This window comes from Euleptes europaea, chromosome 1 (assembly GCF_029931775.1).
Source record: "Euleptes europaea isolate rEulEur1 chromosome 1, rEulEur1.hap1, whole genome shotgun sequence".
NCBI lineage: Eukaryota > Metazoa > Chordata > Lepidosauria > Squamata > Sphaerodactylidae > Euleptes > Euleptes europaea.
The window spans coordinates 105,559,713-105,586,284 of record NC_079312.1 but is presented as its reverse complement, the minus strand read 5'-3'; the positions used below and the strand labels follow the sequence as shown (position 1 = coordinate 105,586,284).

The following is a 26,572-nucleotide window of genomic DNA, read 5'->3' as shown; positions in this document are numbered from 1 at the left end:
CTCACAAGGTGTCTGTTGTGGGGAGGGGAAGGTGATTGTAAGCCGCTTTGAGACTCCTTAAAGGTAGAGAAAAGTGTGGTATAAAAATCAACACTTCTTTTTCTTCTACAAGGTCATCCAGTGAATTTATGGGTGAATGAGCATTTGAAGCTTTCTTGGTTTAGCCCAACATTTTAGCCATTATACCACACTCACTCTTGGCAGAAAGAGGGGAAAGGTGATGAATCAATAGGCAACTTTTGTGTATAAACCCAAAGACCTTACCTTAGATGTTTACCCTTGCACTGCAAATTATACATGCTTCCAAAAACAAGATTTAGGGGGAAATGAAGGCTTGAAGGGATGAAAGTGAAAAACACAATTACATGTAGTCCAAGAGAAATGAAGTAAACAAGTCTATTGTTAAAGAAGATTATTGTGCGCAACTTTGTCATAATTCTGGGAAAGAATGGTGTTTTCTATTGATGTGGGGTACTATAAATATGCACCAAAGCACATCTGCTTTCAGTAAGCTCATTTCAAGAGCAGAGCACTGGATGCATTTAAAGAGAGCAAGAGACTATTTTATTAACCATGAAGATCACAGCCACCTTGGCAATCCTTTCTCTAGCAAATTGTTGCTTCTTTTCAGGTAAGATATTACCCCGATACCTTTTTTCCCTATAAGCCACTTTTATTGTTCTGAGATATTTTGTCATCCACAGTGTCTGGTGGGGTTTCTCAATACCTCTCCTGAGACTACTGCTATTAGTTTCAGCTCAAGCCTTTGTGATATCCCTGACAATCAAGAGTTTCTCTAAAATTACATCTGCTCCTTCACATACACTATTGAATTGGTATTCTGATCTTGCAGGAGCACAAACTGTTAGTAAAGGATCCCTCCATGGTTCTTTTATCATGGACAGATCACTACCTGTAACTTCTACAAGACAAGAGATTGTATTAGGTCTACCATCCTCCAAGGCTCCAGATGGTTTCCTGAAGTCCTGCTGTATTACTGTGGTGCTCGAGCCAATCGCATCACGCTTCCAGATCACTTTCCCCCCCCCGCCCAATGGCGAACAGAGTTTGTGCCTCGCTCTCTGCCGTGAATGTGCTTTGTGTTGGTAGAGGCTGACCCATTTCTTGTATTCCCTCTTGGGCCAGCACGCTCATCCTAACTCACCTGAAGAAGCTGCATTTTTTTCGATGGCTGGAAGCCAAAAATCAACTGGTGTCCGTGGTGTTTTGTGGAGGGAATGAGAAATGCTCGATTTACTCTTCATATGGGGTGAACACAGGATGCAGCGGGCTCTGCTCAAATCGCATCGCAACATTGATGTGTTTGAGAAAATAGCCGCAGAGATGGCGTGGAAGGACCATCATCGCTCTGCGCTTGAGTGCCATACTAAAACCAAAGCGCTGCGTCGAGATTACAAGAGATTGTATGGAGAGGAGAGGCAGAAGGCTTAATTTCCCCCCCAAAAAAGCGGCGGCCCTCATCCTTTCGGAGCGGATCCGCTTCCCAGTTGGGCTGGCGTGGAAAAGGGCCAGAGGTCTCTCTGGCGGCGGATTCTCCGCCCGGCCATTGGGAGCTAGTCGAGCGAGGGAGCCACAGCAGTTCACCGACCAGCCAGGCCCTACCCACGGCCAGGAGCCCAGCTGCTCAGGAACTCCGGGGGCGGGCTGGAAAAGCAGGCCAGAGGGTGCTGAGTTGAGGAAGGGTGGGGGGATCGCAGAGGGAGGCTGGGTGGGGGTTTCCCTCATTCCCAGGGGAGGGTCGGAGGAGGAGGTCTGGTGCTCCTTGGCCATTGATGCACGAGAGGTTTTGCCTTGGGTTTGCACATTTCCAGATGCATTTTCCCCATCCAAATTCTCAGAACTCAACAGTAAGCGCCCCATGCAGGGTGTTGAGAATTCGGATGGGGGAAATGTGCATCTAGAGAGCGGAAAATCCAAGGCGAGACCTCCCAGGCATAACACACATTGGGAGGAAGGGAGCCTCCGCGTTTCAGGCAGGGACTGTTGGGGGGGTTATCTGGAGAGGAGAGGCAGCTAACTGGGCGGTGGCCCTGGGCAGCCCTCATCCTTCCCAGATGCACATTTTCCCCATCCAAATTCTCAGAACTCAACAGTAAGCGCCCCATGCAGGGTTTTGAGAATTCAGATGGGGAAAATGTGCATCTAGAGAGCAGCAAATCCAAGGCGAGACCTCCCAGGCATAACACACATTGGGAGGAAGGGAGCCTCCGGGTTTCAGGCAGGGACTGTTGGGGGGGGTTGTCTGGAGAGGAGAGGCAGCTAACCGGGCGGTGGCCCTGGGCAGCCCTTGTCCTTCCCAGATGCACATTTTCCCCATCCAAATTCTCAGAACTCAACTGTAAGCGCCCCATGCACGGTTTTGAGAATTCAGATGGGGAAAATGTGCATCTAGAGAGTAGCAAATCCAAGGCGAGACCTCCCAGGCATAAACAGCCGGCAACCTGGCTGGCCCGTTCGGTGCGTGGCTCCCTCCCTGGGTCTTATTCTGGCTTGAGGGAAGAGGAGCCGCTGCTGCCATTCTCCTTCCTCCCTGCCCTCTTCCCTACTTCTTTCCCAGCCAGCGGCATGGAAAAGCCCCAAGAGAGCCATAACGGCTTCTTGGAGCCGGGCGGCCCGGCCGAGCTGGAGGTGTGTGCAAAAGTCTGGGGGGGGGGGGCAAATGGAGCGAGGCAGGATCATGGGAAGAGTGGGCGGGATTAGGCGGATTTGGAGCAGTGAGTCATGAGCAGGAGCAGACGTAAGCAGCGCAGAGAAGTGCGCTGTTTCTCCCGTGAAAAATCAAAAATGCCTCGGGATGGGGGGGGAAGCTGCGCTGCCATGAAAAAGCTATTTAAATCGGTTTATTGTTTGCTCTGATTCGAAACCGAAACAAAATCCACCGTGAAAAATACCCCAAAGGAAATAACTTGAAATAGGCACACAATGCTGACCACTCCCGTAGCAAGCTACATCTGCTGGCAGCCGCACAAACTGAAACAAAAGGGGCGGTGTCTTCAACCAAGCACGAAACTCCCCCAGCCAGTCGCTGTTCTTGGGGGAGGGGTCATTGCCCATCATGAACCAAAGCAAAACTTCTTCATGGAATTCCGAGCCAAAAAATGTGCTGTAACAAAAAAGTACAGCGCAAAAGAGGTTTCAGTTGATGTGGGCATAATGCGGGTTTTGTTGCTCGGTTCAGGAAAACTCGGCGCTGCAATGAATAATCAAAAATTTGGAGCGCCTCAAATCAGACTTTAAACTGCAGCAAAGCTCCGTGAAAGTCTCCAAGTCTCCAAGACCATTGTTTTCTTCTTTATAAAATCTCCAAAATGCGCCTGAGTGATGGTGTTAAGGTAGGAAGAGAGAAATTGTGCCTTTCCTTGCTGGTAAATTCCCTTAGACCAAGCATTCCCTAGAAAGAACCCTGGTAACCAGCTGCCACCACTCAGTGCCTCCTGAAAACATCTAGACTGGCCCACTGAGAAGGAAGTTTTCCAGTGTAGTACTAGAGCAATCACAGAATACCTTAAAACCAACCCAGTAGCACCCATGCATTCTAGCACATGGGGAAGAGATTAAGATAAATATCTCAAAGAAACAGATTGTACTAAGTGAAGCAACAAAAAGGTCTATATAAAAAGGTTTATTGTAAAAGAGAAAAAAGGAAAGGGTGGTTGGGTTCAAAAAGGGCTGGGAAAAGGGCAAAACAAAATACAAGGGAAAGCACACAGCAACAATAGCACAAAGGTATTCAAATGAAAATCTCTAGGGGTCCAAGATCCCTGACACTCTAGGAGGCACTCTTAAGCCTTAGCAACTTTCAGGATTTCTGTCACAGAAGGTAGTTCTTAATACTTTATTAAATTATTTTTCAGGTGCTGATTATCTAAGCTGGAAGGTAAGTCCACACTTCGGTTAATAACATTTTTCAACTTTGTTATTTAGGACCTGAGCTCAACTTGTAGTGAATCCACCCATCACCTACCCATCTCTTTAAATTTGTATTTATCAACATACCTGTAGGGTTGCCAACCTCCTGGTAGGGCCTGGATATCTCTCGCTCTTACAACTGATCTCTAGACTACAGAGATCAGTTCTCCTGGAGAAAATGGCTGCTTTGGAGGGTGGACTGTATGGCATTGTATCATGCTGAGGTCCCTCCCCTTCCCAAATGCCACCCTCTCCAGGCTCCACCCCCCCCCCAAATCTCCACATATTTCCCAACCCAGAGATGGCAACTCTACTTACCTGGTATCATTGTATGCCCTGGCCAACATGATAATTCAGGAATCAGGTGTATCCAAAAAGCTAGGTATTTATACAGTTGAGCTTCTCAGGGATCAACGGGATCAAGTATGTAGCGTGGGGGTGTTTGGCTTAAAGGAACTTTTTCCGATCTTATTGTGGAGTGAATATAGATTGGTTGCAATCCCATTTTTTAGAAGATGCTGCATTACAAACTAACTGTACCGTTGTCAGTAGTCTTGGTGACTTTTGGATGAAAATATAGTGGAATAATAATGTTACATACAATTAGAAAACAAATGCTCACATAAAATATCCTGACTGTTTTTCATTTTATACTATAAGGGTGATGAGCCCTCTCTCACCACACCCACAACCTCCAAAATGCTATTTCCATTGCATCCTTATCAAGTTCACAAGTTATATGGGATAGGAGTTAATTGGTTTGCCCCTCAGTTCAGTGTAGCTCAAATGAAAACATTTCTTAATACCCAAAAAATTAATGGTTAGGTGTTAACTGTATTTGGAAATTTTTCTGTCATTTCTTTGTCAGGATATATGCAGTAAACATCCTCCACCAAAGAAGGGTGAGCCAATTATGTGCACAATGGAGTTTGATCCTATCTGTGGTAGTGATGGCCAAACGTACGGCAACAAGTGTCTTTTTTGTGCTGCCAGATGGTGAGTGGGACAACCAAACAAAAAGAACAGAACACTGTATATTATGCTAGAAATATTGATCACAGCCAGTATAGCTAAACTTAATAATAACACAAAAGGTCAGCGTCTTGTGCATGTTTACTAAAAAAGACTAACTACCAATAGTAAACTGCTAATATCAGGATTAAGTTGCACATAACAAGGCAGTGGAAATACCTCAACATCTGCAGGAAGCATAAATTGTGCCAAAGCTAGCGTACAAATTGCAACTGCAACTGATGAACACCGTTCAAAAGAACACAGAGACAATATTGAACCACAGTATAATACAGCTTAAATACACTATAACTGTAGAAACAATAAACACAGAATGACAGAAAATAAATATGCAACCAGTCCAGCAGTCAGAGATACTGTAGACCAAAACCAAAAAAGCAATTAGTCCAGAAAATTGTAGTGCTGTATAGCGAACATTAATTATTTTGTTGCACAACAACGTTGGAAAACTCTAATCAGAAAACGATGTGTGCAAATTGCCCAAAAGCAGGTCCAGTACAGCAGACGTTTCGGACGCTCCTTCTTCAGCGGAAAAGCTATACTAAAAACAAAAACGCAATCTTACACAAACATAGAAAGACAATCGACATTTGTAGAAATCAACATAAGCATGTAGACCTACCTTACTGGGGAGGCATGATAGCACACTTCCCAAGTACTACGCAAACAGCAGGTACAATGACTAATACAAAGACGAGGACTGAGAGATTAAAGCCCAACACAGGTGAACTCAATTAACAGCAGTGCTCTATGGAGGTATTGTTAAAGGAGCCAGAAGACATTACAAAAACAATCCACATTTAAAAAAAAAAAAAATTGAAGAATTGTTTGATTACATTTTGTTTTAATTTGCAAGGGCAACAGTGACTCATGTTAAAGCAGTTTAATAAGGGTACTTCATTGATCTATGTTTGGATGTTATGATGAACATGCCCACCTGTATAAATTGAATTTTCAACCATGTTCCTTGGTCTCTTGATGTCTGACCTTGTTCCATTTCTTTTCCAGGAAAAGTGGAGGCACTCTAACGATACGGTATAGAGGTGAATGTAAAGAGGATGTAAGTCTAGCAGTTATGTTTAGCTTTTATTGTATATACATATGAGCCCCAAGGCTTTCCCTGAAGTAGGTAAAAGTCCTCAATTATGTAGAAAACAGCAAAGATCTTTCAAATTAAAACACCCAGAACTGAGGACCCTGAGCTACATTAAAATTTGGTGTTAAAGCAGAATCCTTCCTACCTCTTCCCAACAACTAGCAAGTAAATTGCTACGGGGTCCATAACTTTGCAATGGGCTAGATTTGGGTTTGGAGTCTTGATGGCTCCAGAAAGTCTTGCTGTGAGATTTTAGCTCTGCTCCTTGCTATAGAGCTTTTCGGGGATCTATTTCCTCACCTCATGTTTAACATTTAGATGAAACTGCTGGATGAAGATTGTGCAGAGATCTGGAGTAAACTGCCTTCCATAGGCTGACACACAGATCTATTTCTCCCTTTGACTATGTGCTGAACATGCCAAACAGGTGTTAGACAAAAATGAACTGGATGAGGGAGAAACAATTTAAATTTAATCCACTAGAGACAGAGGTGCTCAGAAGATTATCAGGCCATACTGGATGGATTTGCACCCCTGTGTGATCAGTTCTGTAGCCTGCAAGTACTGCATACTTTTTTACCAGCTTTGGCTGGTATGTTCCTAACCCATGCAGGACATGCTTTGGCAATGTTTGTTAGATTACGGGAAACATTATGTATTGTTTGGCCTGAACACTAGTTCGAATGGAATCCTGCTTTCAAGAAGGTGCTGGGTTGCATTCTAGCTGTATAGTTGACAGTGGCCCTGGTGAAGTTCAAACATTTGGGGGAATAAACAATTTATTGTCAGGTGGTGGTGCAGTGTAGCCAGAGTAGTGTAGTGGTTAAGAGCTGTGGACTCTAATCTGGAGAACTAGATTTGATTCCCCACTCCTCCACATGAAGCCTGCTGTGTGACAGCGGGCCCGTGACAGTTCTCTCAAAACTCTCTCAGCCCCACCTACCTCACAAGGTGCCTGTAGTGGAGAGACACAAGGGAAGGCGATTGTAAGCCACTTTGAAACTCCTTACAGTAGAGAAAAGCGGGGTATAAAAAACAACTCTTCTAAATGAATGTGGACAGTTCTCCATCATTTCTTTGGCAGATAATATGCAATAAATATCCTCCACCAAACAAGGGTGAGACAGTTCTGTGCACAAAGGACTATCATCCTATCTGTGGTAGTGATGGCCATACATACGGCAATGAGTGTCTTTTTTGTGCTGCCAGATGGTGAGTAGGTAGAGGTTAACCAAGGTATGTAAATGCTTTTAACAAGGTATCGAAACTTTTGCTGGAAACAAACTACATTTTTTTAATGAAGAATGGATTGATTGCATTTCATGATAATCTGCAAAGGCAAGAGCAGCTCATATTACAGCAGTTTAATAAAGGTACTTCATTCATGTATCTTTGAATGTTACAATGGACATGCCTATCTGAATGAACAAGATTTCCAGCCATGGTCCTTAGTCTCTTGACATCTAACCTTATTCCATTCTTTTTCAGGAAGAGTGGAGGCACTCTAACAATACGGTATAGGGGTCAGTGTAAAGAGGAGGTAAATACATTGCCAATGGTTAACCTATATTGTGTGTGTGTGTGTACTTATGAGCCACAGAGGCTTTCCCTGAACTGGGAAATAGCCAACAAACATGTACAAAATAGCAAATATCTTTCAGAATAAAATACCTAGAAGTGGCCCCCTGGACTGCATGGGGGGGAAATGCATTAAAGTGAAAGTAGTATGTTCCCTAACCCTACCCAACCACTACTAACAAAATTCTTGAGGGTTGCAGGTGCCCCATAAGCTTAGAGTGGACTAGTTTAGGACTTTGAGATTTGATAGCTTCAAAAGGCGATGTTGTGCATTGTAGCTCTACTTCTTCCCGTGGACCTTTCAGGACTCTTATCCCCCCATGTATGGATGTTAATCTTCATGATGATTATTGTCCAAAGATTTGGACTGAGGTGCCCTCAATATGCTGACACCCAACTCTGTTGCTCCTTTTAATTGTGTGGTAATGTACTGAACAGGTGTTACAAGTTGGAGATTAATTTAATGAAGGAGGGGCTGTGACTCAGTAGCAGAGCATCTGCTTGGCATGCAGAAGATCCCAGGTTCAATCCCTGGCATCTCCAGTTGACGGGACCAGGCAAGTGGGTGATGTGAAAGACCTCAGCCTGAGACCCTGGAGAGCCACTGCCGGTCTGAGTGGACAATACTGACTTTGATGGACCAAGCCCCTGATTAAGCAGAAGGCAGTTTCATGTGTTCACGTGAGGGCTAAACAATTTACATTTAATACATGAAAGGCAGAGAGGCTCTTTGGGGGAGAGAAGTTCTTCCTTATCTTCTAATTCTACACAATTAATCTGGAACTTTTGTTAAATCTTGTGATAACTTTTGTTATACTGGTCAAAGACCACAATAAATTTTATATATATCTACACAATTAGAAGACAAAGACTCCTATAAAACATCCAGTCATACCAAGTGCTTTTTCCCAATCCATTCTTATCCAGTTCAACGGGACTTTATAAGATAGTTTATTGATTTGTACCTCAGGTCAATGCAGATCAACATGAAAAAATTTTCATGTACAAAAGTTTGATGCTTAAAATATTATTGAAAATGTTTAAAGGATGTGCACGTTTTTCTGTCATTTGTTTGGCAGGCTTTATGCAGCAAATATCCCATACCAACGAAGGGTGAGCCTATTTGGTGCACAGAGGAATACGATCCTATCTGTGGTAGTGATGGTGACATACACAGCAACAAATGTTATTTTTGTGTTGCCTGGAGGTGAGTTGGTTGTTGTCAAGTAATTCAGGAAAATGTTGGAAACTGTGCCAGAGCTTTTGCCGGTAACAAGCTATAGATTTAAAAAAAAATACTGAAAGGTGGATTGATTATATTTTGTGATACTTTTTATGGACAGAGATAGCTTGTATAAAAACCAACAAAATAAATAAAGATGTTTCATATATGTTAATAGATGTCTTTTGCACTTGGCATTAATATAGTGAGCCTGCTCTATAGAGATTAGGATTGCCAACCTCCAGGTACTAGGTGGAGATCTCCTGCTATTACAACTGATCTCCAGCTGATAGAGATCAGTTCACCTGGAGAAAATGGCCGCTTTGTCAATTGGATTTTATGGCATTGAAGTCTCTCCCCTCCTCAAACCCCGCCCTCCTGAACTCCACCCCAGAAACCTCCCACCGATGGCAAAGAGGGACCTGGCATCCCTAATAGAGATCCTGATGTCTCTAACCCCAGTTGTGCTTTAGGACAATCCTTAGCCCTCTGTGGATTGCAGTGAACACGCCCTTGGCAGTTCACTTGCTACCACAAGGGTAAAACCAAGTAAGCAAAACCAGGAAGGAATAGATGTGAGGCTGGGAGATGGGCTGCTTCATTTATTCCCCCAGGGGACTAACAAATGGCCAAGACACACAAACCTTTATTAGCATAATTACGATGTCATAATCATAGATCCATATCAAGTACACTTAAAGCATAATATAGATTAGACGGATACAATAAAATTCCACATAAACTAATATAAAATATACTAATTAAAAGTAGTTTTAATCTTAAGCACTTCTGCGAGATATTGGGCCACCGTCTTAGTTATTTCAGGGATCGAATTGGTCAAAAGAAACTGACATTTAAGATCATTATTCAAAAATCTTTTGGTAGCTAATAAAGTAACTAGCAATCTTTCCCGTAGACCTTCATAAAGAGGACATTCTAAAATTAAATGATCAATGGTGTCACTAGAGTTATTTTTGCAAGACCATAGACGTTTGTGCCTTGGAATCTGGGAATATCTACCAGAGAGCATCTTAGATGGAAAGGCATTTACCCTGGCCAATAGAAAAGCTCTACGTTGTAAAGGTACATTCAGAGTAGAAAAATAGCTAGCTGGCCAAGATACAACATCCGTATGCTGATTTCTCTGGCTCTTCTCTCCCATCTGGAATGCATACATGTTAAGTCCATCTCAACAAAATGACATTTTGCGCCTTACCACAAAATCACAAACAAGTGCATAATCACAAACAAGTCCATAACAAATGTACTTTTGGATGTTACAATAGAAACGCCAATCTGTTTCAGGGAGGGGGGGGAATCAGACATGTTTCTTAGTCTCTCAAAATGTAACCTTATTCCATTTCATTTTCAGAAAAAGTGGAGGCACTCTTACCATACGTCCTACACATGAATGTAAACGAAAGGTAAATCTAGTGCTTACATCTAGCCTTTATTAGATAAACATACATGCCATAAGACTTCTCCTGAAGTGAGAAATTGCTTAAAAGCATGTAGAAGTTATTTCAGACTAATTTATCTCCAAGTGAGGACGCTATGCTGGGTTAAGACCTTGTGTTAAAGGGAAAATAGTATGCTCCCTACCTACCTCTACCCAATAACTTCCATCTAAGCTGGTATTCATTGGGGTATTTTAGGGTTTAGTGACTCAAGCCCTAATCCTTCCCATAAGCACTTTTGTTAGGGATGGTAAGATGCTTTGTCTGCCACAAAAACCATTGTGTGATTGTATGAAGGAAGAGTATCATAATGCTTTTGTTGGGAAGGGGCTGCAGCATTAAGGAGCTTGCTCTGTCTCCCCTCTAGTTGCCCCAATGACAATGCCATGGGCCTCTTGTGCCAAAATATTGTAATTGTTTGTATCGGTGCTTTGGAATCTCCAGACCCAGACCAAGACATTTGCAAGTCATTGGAGCAATCACCCCAGACTCCTTTGCTTACGGCAGAGTGGGGGAGGCAGAGACCTTGCTCCCATTTCCCCTCCATTCACTAACTAGAGTAGTATGGGGCTACAGCTACACGGCTTTGCAAAGTGCTAAACCAAGGCTTGCATCCCCCAGAGCTCCGAACCACTCTTTTACAAGATGGTCACTATGTTTGTTGAGCAAGAGTATGGAGAGATGGGGAACCTGCTAGTCGCTTTCCCCCACCCGCAGCAAAGGTAGTATGGGTAATTTATCCCTCCCTCATGTAACCATGCAGTTTGAATGGAGGCAAGCCCCAAAGCTTCCATTCAGCCTGTCCATAGGCAAAGTGTTTGCTTCCTGGGATTTTCTTTTCCCTTTGAGGGCTGTATGGGGAACATTACAACTGGTCTCCAGCCAATAGAGATCAGTTCACCTGGAGAAAATAGCTGCTTTGACAATTGGATTCTATGACATCACTCCCCTCCCCAAACCCCGCCTTCCTCAGGCTCCGCCCCAAAAATCTCCAGGTATTTCTCAACCTGGAGCTGGCAACCCTACGCTTCTACCTTCATTCCCCCAGTGTAAACAACAAAAGTGATTTCTGGGAGAACCATGCCATTAGGTATGTCAGTATCATTATGTTCTGCACAGGAGTAAGCAGCTGAGATATATGAAGGAAAGGATTCCAGTGAAACATCTCTGTGTGGACTAAATACCCCTTTGCCTGTATTTCATTGTGAAAGAATCAGATGCATAATACTGAGCATTGTCAATGAAGTCCTATTAGATAGAAAATATTTGCAGGTTAAAGTTGGGCCCTTGGGTGTCTTCTGGCCTGTATCGAATGCAGAGGGGTTGATTTTTCACATTCTATTTGTAGGTGTTTAATTTTGAAAAATTTAAAAAGGAAAGGAAAATTCAACACCAACTGCCTCTCTCAACCCACACTGACAATATGTAGTTTGAGAGAGGAAGTTGGATGTTTTCCCATTTAAAAAAATAATTCAGAAATATGAAAAAGATCTGTCTATGAATAGCATAAAAGATAGCATAATACCTTTCCCTTGACACTTCCTGATCCTGTAATGGGACATCATTGGCTTAAAATAATATGTGGTGAAAAAGTGTTGGAATATCTGTCGTGGAGATATTCCTATATTTAGCAGAGTGCCTTAAGCTTAGCAGCAGCAGAAGCTACACATGCGTGCGTGTGTGAAAATAAAAGGAGCATCAGTCGTTTGCTCTAATCAAACTAAAGTACATTTATTGTTGAAATACACATTGGATAGGAAAGGACAAACAAGCGTCTCCTATCCTGATCTACCTTGCTAATTCTCTAGGTATAAAAGGGTATCTGCCTTCCACTCCACCTTGGGGTGGAAAATCCTGGACGCGCGGAGCGCCCGGCTCCTAGGTCTTGCTTGGGTGATGGGCAAAGGGCAAGAGAGAGAGAAGGGAAGTTTCCCTTTCAATACATCCTCTAAACATCAAAGGGGCAGGAAATGAGGGCAAGGTGTAACTAGAGATGACCTTCCCCTGTCCTGTCTATCTATCTGACTCTGTGGTCAGTTCCCCCTCTCAATGTGCAGGCAAGTGACACCGTCCTAGAAAGGGCAGATTTTCCAACAAAAAGGAGGCTAGGCAAGGGTTACCAACCAGAGAAATTCCTTCAATGCATGTTCCAAAGTATTCAGAGATGACAACAGCATTATTCAGAACATTTGGACTAAGAAGGTAGCTTTATGCTTAGATACTGGGGTATGTTTTCTTCTGTTATCTCATGGTGGAATCCTTGGCTTACCTGTTGATACTTTAAGCAATTTGCTGTGGTTAAAAACAGTGCTAGATTAGCTTCACAAATCAGTTCCCAGGCAGCATTTTATGTTCTGTAAGCAGCATTGTTACCAGGAGGATTTATAACCAAGACATGGCAGCGAACTCTTCAAACCCCACGAATGCTAATGATCAATGAGATCCTTATCGCTCTTGTCTCACCCTTCTTTCAATTCACAGCTTGGAACATTTCTGGTGACAAAAATCCTTCCATCAATACAGCATGAAGCCCTCACTTCTCCACTTCCACTTCAGACTGAAATGTTGTTTCTGGGAGAGGGCGGGGGGGGGGGGATCTGGGAAAACCAGCCTCCCATCACCAAAAATGATCCATAGGATCTAAGCCTATCTTGCCTTGGGTTCACAGAGAAAGGAGGGATAGAAATGAGTTTAATTAATTATAACATTAATGTTGCATATCACTCGAGTACAATCTTTACTTTGGTAAGACTGTTACCTCCAATAATGTAAAGCCTTATCTTCTTTTTAATTTTTTTTAAATGCTCTTACTCACTGATTGCTTTATTTCTGTAAGTATTTGTGCAATAACTCATTGGTATGGTAAATCTAACTCTTAATTTTCTCTTGGCATCTTTCCAGGGCAAATATCAGATACCTTATTGAAGAGAAAGAAGTATTATTCTTAAACAGAAGACCAGCTTGATGTCTTGATGCAAAATATTGTCTAAAGCAGTTTGTCTTGATTCCCTGATAGAATAAAGAAAATTCAACTAAATTATTTCTCTTTTGTTTTGTAATCAGCACAAACCCACCCTCTCTAGGTCCACCACCAAAACTCCAGGAATTTCCCAATCCAGAGTTGTCAAACTATGACTGAACTCCTGTTTGTTTTTTTCTGCTACAAACTATCCAGGATTATAATTAATCATTTTATCAAGATAATCTTTTAACCTTTTCTTCTTAATGATTTCCCCCCAATTTAATAGGTTTAGTTAAAAGACTACTGATATTACAATATTCATCAAAGCAGATACAAGATGCTTCCAAAAATTATCATAATGAATTAAAAGGCTAACTTACCTTGAAAATACAATGGAGAAGAATCATGTATGCTCTTGAAGGAAGGGCCTAATAAAATTGATAGGCTGATGTCAAAATCCATGGACAAAAGATGGGGGAAAGGTTAAGTAGCTCCTCTTCCACCACTATTATGTTGGCAAATCCCTCCAGTTAGGAAACAGAGGGGATATGTGCTAATGTGGCAAAGTAGGACACTCCCAACTTTCTTCAGTGGTCAGCAAGATCAGAAGGGAATGCATTAAATATATATGGGATGTATATATAATAGATTTTTAAAAAATATGCCCAATGCTCTATAAGTGATACAGGTTTGCAAGGTAGCTCACAATAAATAATAAAAGAAAAGCAATTAAATTAATAAACCATAAAATATTACAACCTTACAAACTTTCAGCCCAGAAGGAAACAAAATCATACTTCAATGCCAGTCAACTTGTCCTGAAACACATAACAAAATGACCTCTCCCCCGCCCCATTCCAACTAAACAAAGGCAAGGACTATAAGCAAGTATTGGCTTAGGTGCCAAGTGAGCCTCCACAGGCAGATCTACTAGTGGAGCACCGTGACAGACCCCTGTGGCCACCTATCATATTTCAGAAGGTGGGGAGCACACGGAGAAGGACCTGCCCAAAACTTTTTAGCTGTTGGGCAGAATCCTATGGAAAATTAAACAGGAGTCTAATGGCACTTCAAAAACTAACAAGATTTTATACCAACCAAAACATTTGTGGATCAAAGCCTACTTTGAGAGATGCTAATTCACAAAAAAAACATGCTAGAAGAAAAGCTAGTTAGTTTTGGGGTACCACTGGACTAGGGTTTCCAGTCTCCAGGTGGGGGCTGCAGATGTCCTGGAATTACAGCTGATCTCCAGACTACAGAGATCAGTTTGCCGGAGAAAATGGCTGCTTTGGAACGTGGGCTCTATAGCATTTATACCCCTCTGAAACCTATCTCCAATCCTACCCTCTCTAGGTCCACCACCAAAACCCCAGGAATTTCCCAATCCAGAGTTGTCAACCCTATGACTGAACTCCTGTCTGTTTTTTCTGCTACAAACTATCCAGGATATCTTTCTGGAATAATTAATATTTGTATTTACTAAAAATTCTGATAGTTTCCACCAGATTCCAGCACTAGGCAGAGGGAGAAACGTGTAGTGCCATTTGCCAGCATGTTCACCCATAAATAAGTAGGGTTGCCAGGTCCCTCTTCACTACCAGCAGGAGGTTTTTGGGGTGGAGCCTGAGGAGAGTCGGGTTTGTGGAGGGTAGGGACTTCAATGCCATAGAGTCTGATTGCCAAAGTGGCCATTTTCACCAGGTGAACTGATCTCTATCAGCTGGAGATCAGTTGCAATAGCAGGAGATCTCCAGCTAGTAATGTTTTTTAGAAGAAATAAGTAGTGAGCTAGAACATAGAATCATAGAGTTGGAAGGGGCCATACAGGCCATCTAGTCCAACCCCTAGCTTAATGCAGGATCAGCCTAGAGCATCCCTGACCAGTGTTTGTCCAGCCTCTGCTTAAAGACTGACAGTGAGGGGAAGCTCACCACCTCCCTAGGCAGCTGACTCCACTGTTGAACAACTCTTACTGTGAATTTCCCCCCCTACTATCTGTCACGGTCCTGACTGGGGTCTTCCTGTCTTGGTCAAATGCCGTGCTGTACTGCGGGTTTGTTTCTATGAGTGATGTCAAGCAGCCAGGCTCTTGACATGAGTTAGGCCTCTCGCTAATTAGTACTGCTTTATAGTTTCGTTTTCATGCACCGTACAAGCAGCTTGTTCTCCCATCCTCCCTCCCTGCTCCGACCTTGGGCCTCTAACAGGCCTCACAGTATTGTGGCTCGCCTACTCCCCTGCTTACAGCCCAGCCCTGTTATCTTTTGATTCTCAAGCTGCCTTACCCTGCACCTGGGATAGTGTCATGCTTAAAGTTATGCTTTGTAGTTCTGGCTGCCATTAGCAGCTTTGAATCCGTGTGGTGCTCATGCTGTATTCCTACGCGCTCTTCAATAAACGTTTACGGGCTTCATACTCATCTGTCTGAGCAAGTGACTTATTGGGATTGCCGAGGACAGCTGAAGAACCTCACACTATCCAGCCAATACCTTTCTGCCCGCAATTGCAACCCACTATAGTGAGGCCTATCCTCTGTTGCCAGCAGGAACAGCTCCCTTCCCTCCTCCAAGTGGCAGCCCTTCATGAAACACCAACTCTGGATTTTGCCTTTGATGGAAGACACTCACGCTGCTACCTAACGCCCTAAAGGGCTGGATTTCTGCATTGTTTACAATGAGCAGCTGCCCACTTTATTCCACAGCCGGCAAAGGGAAGCCCCGCCTCCAAGCAAGAGTCGCCTGTCAAGGTTTAGCTTTGAACGCTATAGGAAGTGGCGCATCCGCCACACAGCAAATGGCTACGGACTGAACGAGAGGGGCGGCAATGGGGTGCTGACCAAAGGGCTAGATGGTTCTGGGGCACGATTTCCGGTTCACAGTTGCAGGTCTTAGAACCATGTGCCCTGTGGGAGTGGTGGAAATACATAGGAAGGGATTCCCAGTGGGTCGCCGTGTTAGTCTGTCTGCAGAAGTAGAAAAGGGCCAGAGTCCAGTAGCACCTTAAAGACTAACAAAAACACTTTCTGGCAGGGTAGGAGCTTTCGGGAGCCACAGCTCACTTTTTCAGATACAGCTAGAATGTGAATCCACCTGTCTTTAAGTAGCAAAGCCCTTTAAATCCATCTGTCTTGTCTGAATTCACGCTCCTCTACTTAAAGACGGATGGATTCACATTCTAGCTGTATCTGAAGAAGTGAGCTGTGGCTCCCGAAAGCTCATACCCTACCAGAAAATATTTTTGTTAGTCTTTAAGGTGCTACTTTCAATTGAAAGCTCATACCCTACCAGAAAATATTTTTGTTACCCTTTAAGGTGCTACTGGACTCTTGCCCTTTTCTACTACATAGGAAGGGATTAATATTTAAAAAAAAATCAAATCAAACAGGCAGGAAGATTCCTTTCACTGGAGAGCTTTAAAACAATCATGTTCATTGCTTTTTTAAAAAAGTATTTTAAATGCTAAACAAGAATGACATTTTGCCTGGTAGCTCGTGTGTGCCTGTCGTGTGGTAGGGATGCTAGCATCCAGGAGGCACCTAGGGATCCCCCGGAATTACACCTCATCTCCAGACTACAGAGATCAGTTCCGCTGGAGAAAATAGATGCTTTGGAGAGATCCCCCGTCCTCCCCAGCCTCCACTCCCCAAACCTTCAGCTACGTAGCTGAAGAAGTGTGCTGTGGCTCACGAAAGCTCCTACCCTACCAGAAAATATTTTTGTTAGTCTTTAAGGTGCTACTGGACTCTGGCCCTTTAAAGAATATTTTCTGGCAGGGTAGGCGCTTTCGTGAGCCACAGCTCCCTTCTCCAGAGACCCTTTTCCCACTCACTCCTCCCTAGCCTCGCTCCACGCGTCAACCGGAAGTGAAGGCGGGCAGCCCACGTTGGTTTGCGTTCGTATCTCTTTGGAGGCCGGGCTCGGAAGGCCCCGGAAGCGGCCGGTGACGGAGCGGAAGCGGAAGCGCTGTGCAGCTCTGGGAGGAAGCGTCTCCGGTCGGAGCGGCGCCTCTCCTCACAGCCCCCATCACAAGAGGCCGGCTGTCGTAGGCAGGCCAGGTGAGAAGCGAGGCGCCGGTTTCCCTCCGGCCTCTCTTTCCCCCCTCCGGGGGCTGGGGCAGCTGGGCGCGTTTCCGAGCCAGGGCTGCCCTCTTCTTTTTCTCCTCGGGGGTGGGAGGCTGGAGAGACGGACGATAAACCCCCCCCCCCAATGCCCGTCTCGCCTGCTTCCCTTCTTCTGGCCCCCGGGGTATGGGGCCTTTTCCCAGCCGGGACTCAACAGTGTGGAAACAAACCCCACAGGCGTCCGAGGGGCAGTTCCCGCTGTGTTTGCTGAAGTTTGTGAAACTGGGCTTTTTATAAATATTGCCGAAGGCTTTCACGGTCAGAGTTCATTGGTTCTTGTAGGTTATCCGGGCTGTGTGACCGTGGTCTTGGAATTTTCTTTCCTGACGTTTCGCCAGCAGCTGTGGCAGGCATCTTCAGAGCAGTAACCCTGAAGGACAGTATCTCTCAGTGTCAAGTGTGTAGGAAGAGTAATATATAGTCAGAAAGGGGTTGGGTTGAGCTGAATCATTGTCCTGCACATTACCTTTGATACTTTTTGCAGGACAATGATTCAGCTCAACCCAACCCCTTTCTAACTATATGTTACTCTTCCTACACACTTGACACTGAGAGACAGTCCTTCAGTGTTACTCCTCTGAAGATGCCTGCCACAGCTGCTGGCGAAACGTCAGGAAAGAAAATACCAAGACCACGGTCACACAGCCCGGATAACCTACAAGAGCCAAGGGGCTTTTTATCTTGCTCTAGGGTGACGGGAAGCAGTGCGTGCACAGGTAAGAGTAGCTTGTCTAGGAGCGGGGAGATGTGGCTTCAACTCCCACTTAGTCGTGGGGCTCGCTGCTGACCTGGTCTCAGACTCTCTCTTCTCCTGTCTGCCTAACCTTCCTCACAGGGCTGTTGTGAAGACAAGCTGGAGCGAGAACCCGGAGCTGCTTCTGCGGAGAACTCCTTAGAGGAAGGGTGGGATACACATATCTGATAATTCACAGTGGGTAGCCGTGTTAGTCTGTCTGCAGTAGTAGAAAAGGGCAAGAGTCCCGTAGCACCTTAAAGACTAACAAAAATATTTTCTGGCAGGGTAGGAGCTTTCGGGAGCTGTGGCTCACGAAAGCTCATACCCTACCAGAAAATATTTTTGTTAGTCTTTAAGGTGCTACTGGACTCTTGCCCTTTTCCACATATCTGATAGGAAGACAGGAGAAGAGAGGCAAGCTTCCTTGTCTCTCCCAGCATATGTATTGTTTCTATTAGCTATGGACATGATACCTTCCTCTTCCTCAATCCCACCTTTTGTTACATAGCTTCAGTGGATTATAGCCTGACATTCCTTTATCTGTATAAAATGTTACAAAAGCTGATAAGCGGATTCCTTGGGTCAGGAATGGGTGTGGGTGGGGGGGAGCCTTTAGGATTATTACAGCTACTTCAGATTAAAACTGCGTTGCATACCTCTAGAATTTTGTTTGTAGCTTCCTTGTATTGTTAGTTTCTTCCCTGCTAAGACTTTGTATTTCTATTGTATTGTTGTTGTGGAGAAGCAGGTTTGAATACATTTAATAGTATAATGTAGGTCTTCTTATAAAAGCAACTCTGCCTTTCACTTTGGTGAATAATAGTGGCGAAAGAAACCATGTGTGAATGAAATAAAGCCTTTTGTTTTGCTGCGTGTATGTGAGATTTATTTAAGGTTTTTCATAAGAGGTGTCCTGCTCTGTCAGAGCAGTGGTCCATCTATTTCAACATTCCAGCAGCCAACCAGTTGCCTAAACAGGGCATAGAGACCAAGGCCTTTCCCTGAGGTTCCCTGCTAACAGTGGTATTCAGAGGCTTGCTATCTATGAATACGGAGGTTTCCTTTATTCACCATGACTAGTGGGCCTTTCCTCCAAGAGTCGGTCTAATCCCCTTATAAACATTATATATGGTTGTTATTATCACTACATCTGTTAGCAGTGAATTCTATAATTTAATCATTTGTCAAGTAAAAACTTACTTCCTTTTGTCCATCCTGGATATATTCCTTGGCTGCTGCCAAGTTCTAGTATGATGGGGGAGAGGAAAGAACTCTCCCTATCCACTTTTTCTACCTTGTGCATAATTTTATAAACCTTTGACATGTTGTGCAAGTAAACAAATTTTATTAATACAGTCAACGGCAGCTAGAAAAATACAACATATAACCTAAACCTAAAAATTACAAATTACAGTATATAAATGGAGTTTATGTGAACATCACATAACTTGGTATAACCCCCTTAATATTTAAAAATTGTAGAGTAATTCAGTTAATCTTATCCTAACGGTATGGCGTATTTTGATAGCTGCAGCACAAAACTTGATGGTCAGAAGTGAAAACAGTGGTTTTTCATCTGTTAACAGATGCTGTCAAAGATAGGACATTTTGGAGGACATTGATTCATAGGGTCACCATGAATCGGAAGCGACTTGACAGCACTTAACACACACACTCACACACACGAGCATCTTGGCCAAAAACACATCAGGTTGGCCAGGGAAATTGTTACCGGTAAGCAGAGGAGAAATAAACTTTGTGCGGACTTCCGTGTGCTAGTTGTCTTTTGTTCCTAAACTGGAAAGTCCTAGACTTTTTAACCTTTTCTTATAGGAAAGATACTCCTGTCCCTTAATAATCTTGGTTGCCCTTTTCTGTGCTTTTTCAAGCTCTTGCAATATTATTTGAGATACAGTGAGCAGAACTGTACACAGTATTCAAAGTGAGTCTGCATCATAGCTCTATACAAGGGCATAACAATATATTCAGTCCCCTTCCTAACAACCTCCAGCATGGAGTTCACCCTTTTCTATTGCTGCAATGCACTGAGTCAAAGTGTTCATTGCTTTGCCCACTACGGACTCCGGAGCTCTTTCCCTTTCAGTCTCTGCCGACTTCGGCCCCTTCAACATATATTTAAAATTATGATTTTTCCCCAGTGCAGATAGGGTTGCCAGGTCCCTCTTCACCACCGGTGGGAGGTTTTTGGGGCGGAGCCTAAGGAGTGTAGAGTTTGGGGCAGGACTTCAATGCCATAGAGTCCAATTGCCAAAGTGGCCATTTTCTCTAGGTGAACTGATCTCTGTTGGCTGGAGATCAGTTGTAATAGCAGGAGATCTCCGGCTAGTACCTGGAGGTTGGCAACCCTAAGTGCACATCACTTTACACTAGCCTACATTGAGTTTCATTTGCCACATTGTTAACTACTCACCAAGTTCAGGGAGGTCATAACATAGCAGTTCGCAATCTGCCTTGGGCTTCACTATCCTGAATAATGTGATATAATCTGCAAACTTGGCCACTACATAGCTCACCTCCAATTCCAGATCATTTATGAACAAATTAAATAGCACCAGATCAAATACTGATTCTTTTGGGATCCAATTGTTCACTTGTGTCCATTGCTAGAATTGCCCAAGTATTCCTACTCTCTGTTTCCTGCGTTTTAACCAGTTTTCAGTCCAGAAGAGGCCATTTCCTTTATCCCCTGACTATTGAGCTTTATCCGTAATCCTTGCTGAGGTACTTTGTTAAAAATATTTTGGAATTCCATGTATATAATGTCTACTGGATCACCCTTATCCAAATGATTCTAAGTCTTCCCTTTGGAAGCCTTCAATTCTGTACTCTCAATCAAACCTCCTTAAGGTAACTCAGGCTACTTATAACAGTAAATAAGAGCCAGTGTAGTGGGTAAGAGCAGCGGACTCTAATCTGGAGAACAGAGTTTGATTCCCCACTCCTCCACATGAAGCCTGCTGGGTGACCTTGAGCCAGTCACAGTTCTCTCAGAACTCTCAGCCCATGTGGAGGCAGGCAATGGCAAACCACCTCTAAATGTCCCTGTAGGGTCGCCATAAATTGGCTGTGACTTGATGGCCTTTTCACCACCACATAGCAGTAAAACAAACTAAGTGGTTGAAAAAGTAAGCGGCAGCTTTATGAAGGTATGTGGTAGACTGGATCAGATGTATAACAGGAAGATCAAGTTTCGGAGCCACCTTGTGCCTCTGTTAAAGTAAAATCAGAAGTTTGTCACAAATATTTTAGACTGTGTGTTGTCCCTTTAAATTTTTGTTCTCAAATATTGGCGGCTGATGAAAAGACTTTTAAAAACTTTTAATGGTTGTGCTCAAGATCTGATTTCCTTCTGACCAGAATGCTCCCACAGTATTTAGTTGTGACTGGTAGGTTCTGAGTGTGCTTCACATAAACATTATTTAAATTGTAGGTTCTTCGTATTTTATTATTCTTTAAATTTCATTGTTGTGTGGTGAGTCTTGTGTTTCCCTTTATATTTCATTGAAGTATTATATTCTCTCCCATTTTCTTTTTCAGATGCACACTGCCTGCCTGTGAGCACTGATCCATCTAATTGGCAAACATCAACAAAATGGGACCAAGGCGGAAAAATATGAAAATGTGTTCCACAAGCAGGGAAGTCCCTATATGTATCATAGTTGCTGAACCGAAGGACTATATGAACCAGCTTTCACATGAAGTGCTATGCCATATCTTTAGGTAGGTAAGAAGGTATTTGTTGCTTAGTTTCATTTCATGATAGTTTGATTCCCCCTCCCAATCTGCTCAAACCACAAAGTGCAACATCTAATGCCCTTTCACTTATACGGACAATTTTGGGAGACTATGTAGAAGTTAGTTTCTCCTGAAGGACTGCATGTACTGGCATTTTTGAAATTGCTCATACATATTATGAATCAGAAATAAAGGTTTTCTTGAAAGTATCGTGCTGTACCCATGAATCATTTGTGATTCTTCACATGTAGAAGCAATAAGTACTTCTTCAATATCAGCGTGATATCAAGGATCAGCTCTAAATGATTGTGCCATGACATGAAAATTAGTGTTAGAATTTATGTTGTACTGTTTGTACATCAGAGGCCTTTCAAACAGCAAGTTTACTGTAAGATTAGCCTGGAATAATGACATCTTGACGGCTGAGCAGTCCAATGATATGACATATTTGCAGACCTAAAGATATTCCTACTTGCTTACTTAGCACTGCTTTTTCTTTCCCCTCACCCTGTATGTTGATTCTTTTGACTGGAGTACACTGTGCAGCCGCATTGGAGTTTGGAAGGAATCATGTTTCTTTTTTTTTTAATTTTTTTTTTAATTTTATGTTTTAAGGGGTACAAAAAGGGAAAAAAAGGAAGGGGAAAAGATAAATCATGAATATATAAAAACATCGTTACAGTTTCGGTTAAAAAATAAGCTCATAGAGTACAACAAAGTATCGAACTAACATTGTACAGTTTATCTAATAAAATGGTATTTTAAAAATAAATATCTTTCATTTGTCAATATATCCTTTTGAAAGAAATATTAGCTGATCAATTACTTATCTGGAAGACATATAAGTATAAAATGACTCCCATTTTTCATTAAATTGTTCCATGGATTCATTAATCTTTGGATTTAGAATAAAAGTCATTTTTGCCATACTGGCGTAGTCTAAAAGCTTTTCTTTCCATTCTTCAATTTCTGGAGTAGACGTTTGTTTCCAAGTCCTTGCCAGGACCGTTCTTGCTGCTGTTGTGGCATATTTAAAAATATCATGAAGTTTCAAAGGCAAGTTTGGTGGCATGATACTGAGTAAATAATATTTGGGATCTTGTAATAGGAATCATGTTTCTTTGTTGATTTATTTAGTAGTTCAATTTCCCCCCAGCTCGTCTAGCTCAGGAGATTCCGTGCAGCTAACAAAATCCTACAAAGGCTAAGGGAACCCTGCTCTGAACACTGTCTGCCCATGAAGTGAAAGGATAGAGATCAGAACCTTCTTGAAGGTTTTCCAAATTAAAATTAAAACACAACAGGAATTCCACAACAGAAGCATGTCAGCTAAGAAAGCTCTATATCAGGGGTCCTCAAACTTTTTAAACGGGGCCAGTTCACTGTCCCTCAAACTGTTGGGGGCCGCCCCCCCTGCCCAAATGGGAAGGCAGCCAGGCCCCCAGGCAAAGAAAAGTTAACTTGCAGCAGGAGGACATGCCGCCCCTCCCCCAGGTGCCTCTCCATGGCCGACACTCCCCCCTTTGCTGGGCTGAGAGACCCCCACCGCCGCCACCCGCGCCCTCCTTTCCTGCCTCCTGGAGCGGGAGGTGGGCTGGGCTGGCCCCCTGCTTGGCAAAGAGCACCTGAGGGGAAGGGGGAAGGGCGCGGGAGGAGGCCGGCAGGAGACGGGGGTCTCTCAGCCCTCCCCTCCCCGGAAGCGCTGCTACCCAAGCCCCCAGCGCTCGCTCCCGCACTTGCTCACCCGCTCGCCTCGCTCCTGCTTGGCTTGCAGGCAGATGGGGATGTTCTTCTTCCAGCCCGGCATGGCTCCTTCAGGGCTGCGGCGGCTGCTGCGGGAGGAGGAGCAGCGGCGGCGAGGGGCACATTGCAGTCCAAGGCGGCGCCTCCTGTTCCCCGAGCCACGCGCCTGGGGAAAGGAAGGCGGCGGCGGCTCTTCAGGGCAGCCGCGGCGGGGAAGGCACAGAGGCGGCGGCTCCCGGGTAGGCGTGGGTGTCGCCGCTCTGCTGCTGCCGCTAACGCTTTATACGGCGAATGGCTGCCTTAGTTTGGGGAAAGGACGGGCGCGGCGGCGGCGGCTCCGGAGGGAGGAGGGGCCCAGGTCCAGGACCCTGACTGGTCGGATCCGGCCCGCGAGCCGTAGTTTGAGGACCCCTGCTCTATACTCTAGAGGCAGTTTTATTTCATGGGCAGATGGTGTTCAGCAAAGTAGAGTTCTGCTTGGCTTTGCCAATAAATATATTGTTGCTTTAGTGAGAAGTCATTATTAGTGAATGTGTTTTTGTGATAGGCCATTTTTCATCTTCCAGTAAATTGGACTGAGTGAAGATCTCTTATATAGTTAAAACCTAATGTTCACCATCCTCCTGTAAACGTAAGAGTTTGCCACAACAGTTATGACGACATTTTAGACCATTGGGTATTTGGAGAGTTTGCTGCTTACCTGCCTGTAAGGGGAAAATCAGACATAAATCTTATCCTGTTTTGTCAGACCTTGTCATCTTTTCAGGTTTTACCAAAGCGTTCACCGAATATTAACTGGAATTACGCCATCTCCAGCCAAGTTGCATTAGTTGTCAGTTTTTTAAAAGATTTTTACTTTATTTCAATAGAAACAGCAAATAGAAAAATATGGAAAAATAGAAAACAATGCAAAACAATACATTAAATGAAACAAGTTCTGAGTGGACATACAAAAATTTGATAAACTACAATAATTTTACTTGCAAATAAACTGTTATGTCAAGTTTCTACCCTCTTAATAATAGATCCTCTTAATTTTTTTTACTTACTTGTTCATTCTCGATATTGTTAATATTTTAACAATAATACTTGCCTTCACGTTATATTCACTGCTGAATTTGTCCTGTTATAAGTGTCTGTGGATGAATATAGCACCATATGGATTTTGTATTATGTAAGTAAAAACCTAGAAAAGATTCATTGCCGTTTCAGTCTGTCTCTCTCTCTCCCCCACCCAGGTACCTTCCCCTGCAGGATATCATGTGCATGGAATGCCTCTCCAGGAAGCTAAAAGAAGCAGTCACCCTATACTTGAGGGTGGTGAAAGTTGTGGATCTCTGTGCTGGCCGCTGGTGGGAATATATGCCTACTGGTTAGTGCTGCTCTTTCACTGGTACACTTTGATATATTGCTCGTGGCTATAATCAACTACTTTTATAAAGCACTTCTGGGGGTGGGGGGACTTTTATCTTTTTACTTTTCTGTAGTACTTTCAGCATATTGGGGGTTTTGCATTGATTTACGCATTATGCCATCTGTGGCTTGGTAGTGTGTAAATTAAGCTTGGGCTTGTTCACTCACTTCTTTGCCTTACAGACTCCAGTTGAGAGCCAGCATGGTGTAGTGGTTAAGAGTGGTGGACTCTAATCTGGAGAACCGGGTTTGATTCCCCACTCCTACGCATGAGTGGCGGACTCTAATCTGGTGAACAGGGTTGGCTTCCCCCCTCCTACACATGAAGCCTGCTGGGTGACCTTGGGCTAGTCACAGTTCTTTTCGAACTCTCTCAACCTCACCTACTTCACAAGGTGTCTGTAGTGGGGAGAGTAAGGGAAGGTGATTATAAGATGGTTTGATTCTCCTTAAAAGGTAGAGAAAATTGGTGATTTCTTTTGAACCAGAATGAACGAGGACTATCTGTCCCGTTCCTGTCCCCAGATTTTGTTACTTGAGTGGTTTGGGGAATGTGTGCGCCTTTTATTACGATGACAGAAATGATTGAGAAAAAATCAAATGGGAGTCCTGCAAAATTGGAAAGCTAGAGAAATGAGCAGCAGGTACATGGTGTGACACTTAGGAAGGACAGAATATGAGGGACAGTTGTTAAATCCACACACAGAAAATCAGGCATTCTCCAAAGTTGATACAAGAGAATTGCCAACGATAGCATAGAGTGTGCACTGTATGTTGGAGGGGAGCTTGAAGGATAATGAGTGCAGTAAATACATTTTCACTCCACATTGGTAAGGGAAAACAATTTGTACTCAGGTAGCCAAGGGCAAGACAGAAGTGATGAGGCAGGCATCCAGATTAAAATAGAAGGGAATCAATTTAAGGGTTGCCCTAGATCAGTGGTTCCCAAAGTGGGCAATACCCCCCGGGGGATGGTGGGATTACCTTGGGGGGCATTAAGAGGCAAAGAGGCAGCAGGGTAGCACTAGAGGTGGGCCCCTTCAACTGTTGTTCCCTAATTTACAGTAGATCAAGCTATGGTACCATGCTGGCAAATTTGGTGGAAACGATCAGAATTTTTTTCCAGACTTTGAAGAGTTGGTACCACTGGATCAAGTTCATCAGTTTTGTTGAAAAGTTTGTTTTATTTTGAATAAAACTAAAACTTTAGTTTTATTTTGAATAGATGTGTAATTAATTGTTACTGTTTTGAATTTTTATTGTTATCTTCTTCTTTTGTGTGTCATGCAAACCCCTATTTTGAACAATGCTTTTTATAGGGTAGGGTAGGGGGCGCTGGAGTTGAGTTTGTGGAACCAAGGGGGCTGTGGCCCCAAAGGTTTGGGAACCATAATGGGACTTTGAGTGATAGAGGCAGTGACTGGAATCTTTGCAGCATTTTTCGCATTAATCTAGGAGATGCCTGGGAGGCTGGAGCAAGTTTGTATCATTTCTAAAAAGACAATATGTGCTGTCTGTCCTTAA

At 43.5% G+C, this 26,572-nt stretch overlaps 2 protein-coding genes across 3 annotated transcripts in view; both read left to right on the top strand.

Annotated features, from left to right (window-relative positions):
• The first annotated feature begins 573 nt into the window (after nucleotides 1–573).
• LOC130476057 (serine protease inhibitor Kazal-type 5-like) lies at nucleotides 574–20,054 on the top strand. The gene is made up of 13 exons (XM_056847894.1): nucleotides 574–631; nucleotides 2,579–2,649; nucleotides 3,842–3,898; nucleotides 4,799–4,926; nucleotides 5,971–6,022; nucleotides 7,143–7,270; nucleotides 7,547–7,598; nucleotides 8,716–8,843; nucleotides 10,231–10,282; nucleotides 10,937–11,037; nucleotides 15,982–16,130; nucleotides 17,119–17,334; nucleotides 20,026–20,054. The coding sequence occupies exons 1-13, from the start codon at nucleotides 574–576 to the stop codon at nucleotides 20,052–20,054; spliced, it is 1,221 nt and encodes a 406-aa protein (XP_056703872.1).
• Nucleotides 20,055–21,749: 1,695 nt separating this feature from the next.
• Nucleotides 21,750–26,572, top strand: part of FBXO38 (F-box protein 38) — a 34,893-nt gene continuing 30,070 nt past the window's right edge. For both annotated transcript variants that reach the window (XM_056860483.1, XM_056860475.1), the window contains exons 1-2: nucleotides 21,750–21,877; nucleotides 24,874–25,007. In XM_056860483.1, coding sequence (XP_056716461.1) covers nucleotides 21,750–21,877; nucleotides 24,874–25,007 — 262 coding nt within the window. The remainder of the gene's footprint in view (nucleotides 21,878–24,873; nucleotides 25,008–26,572) is intronic.

Bases quoted from the DNA above. Each gene is read 5' to 3' on its own strand.
- LOC130476057 (XM_056847894.1), top strand. From the start codon at position 574: ATGAAGATCACAGCCACCTTGGCAATCCTTTCTCTAGCAAATTGTTGC. The intron at 632-2,578 runs GTAAGATATTAC...CTTCTTTCCCAG, and splicing joins AAATTGTTGCTTCTTTTCAG to CCAGCGGCATGGAAAAGCCC. The intron at 16,131-17,118 runs GTTCTGGGGCAC...ACTCCTCCCTAG, and splicing joins GCTGACCAAAGGGCTAGATG to CCTCGCTCCACGCGTCAACC.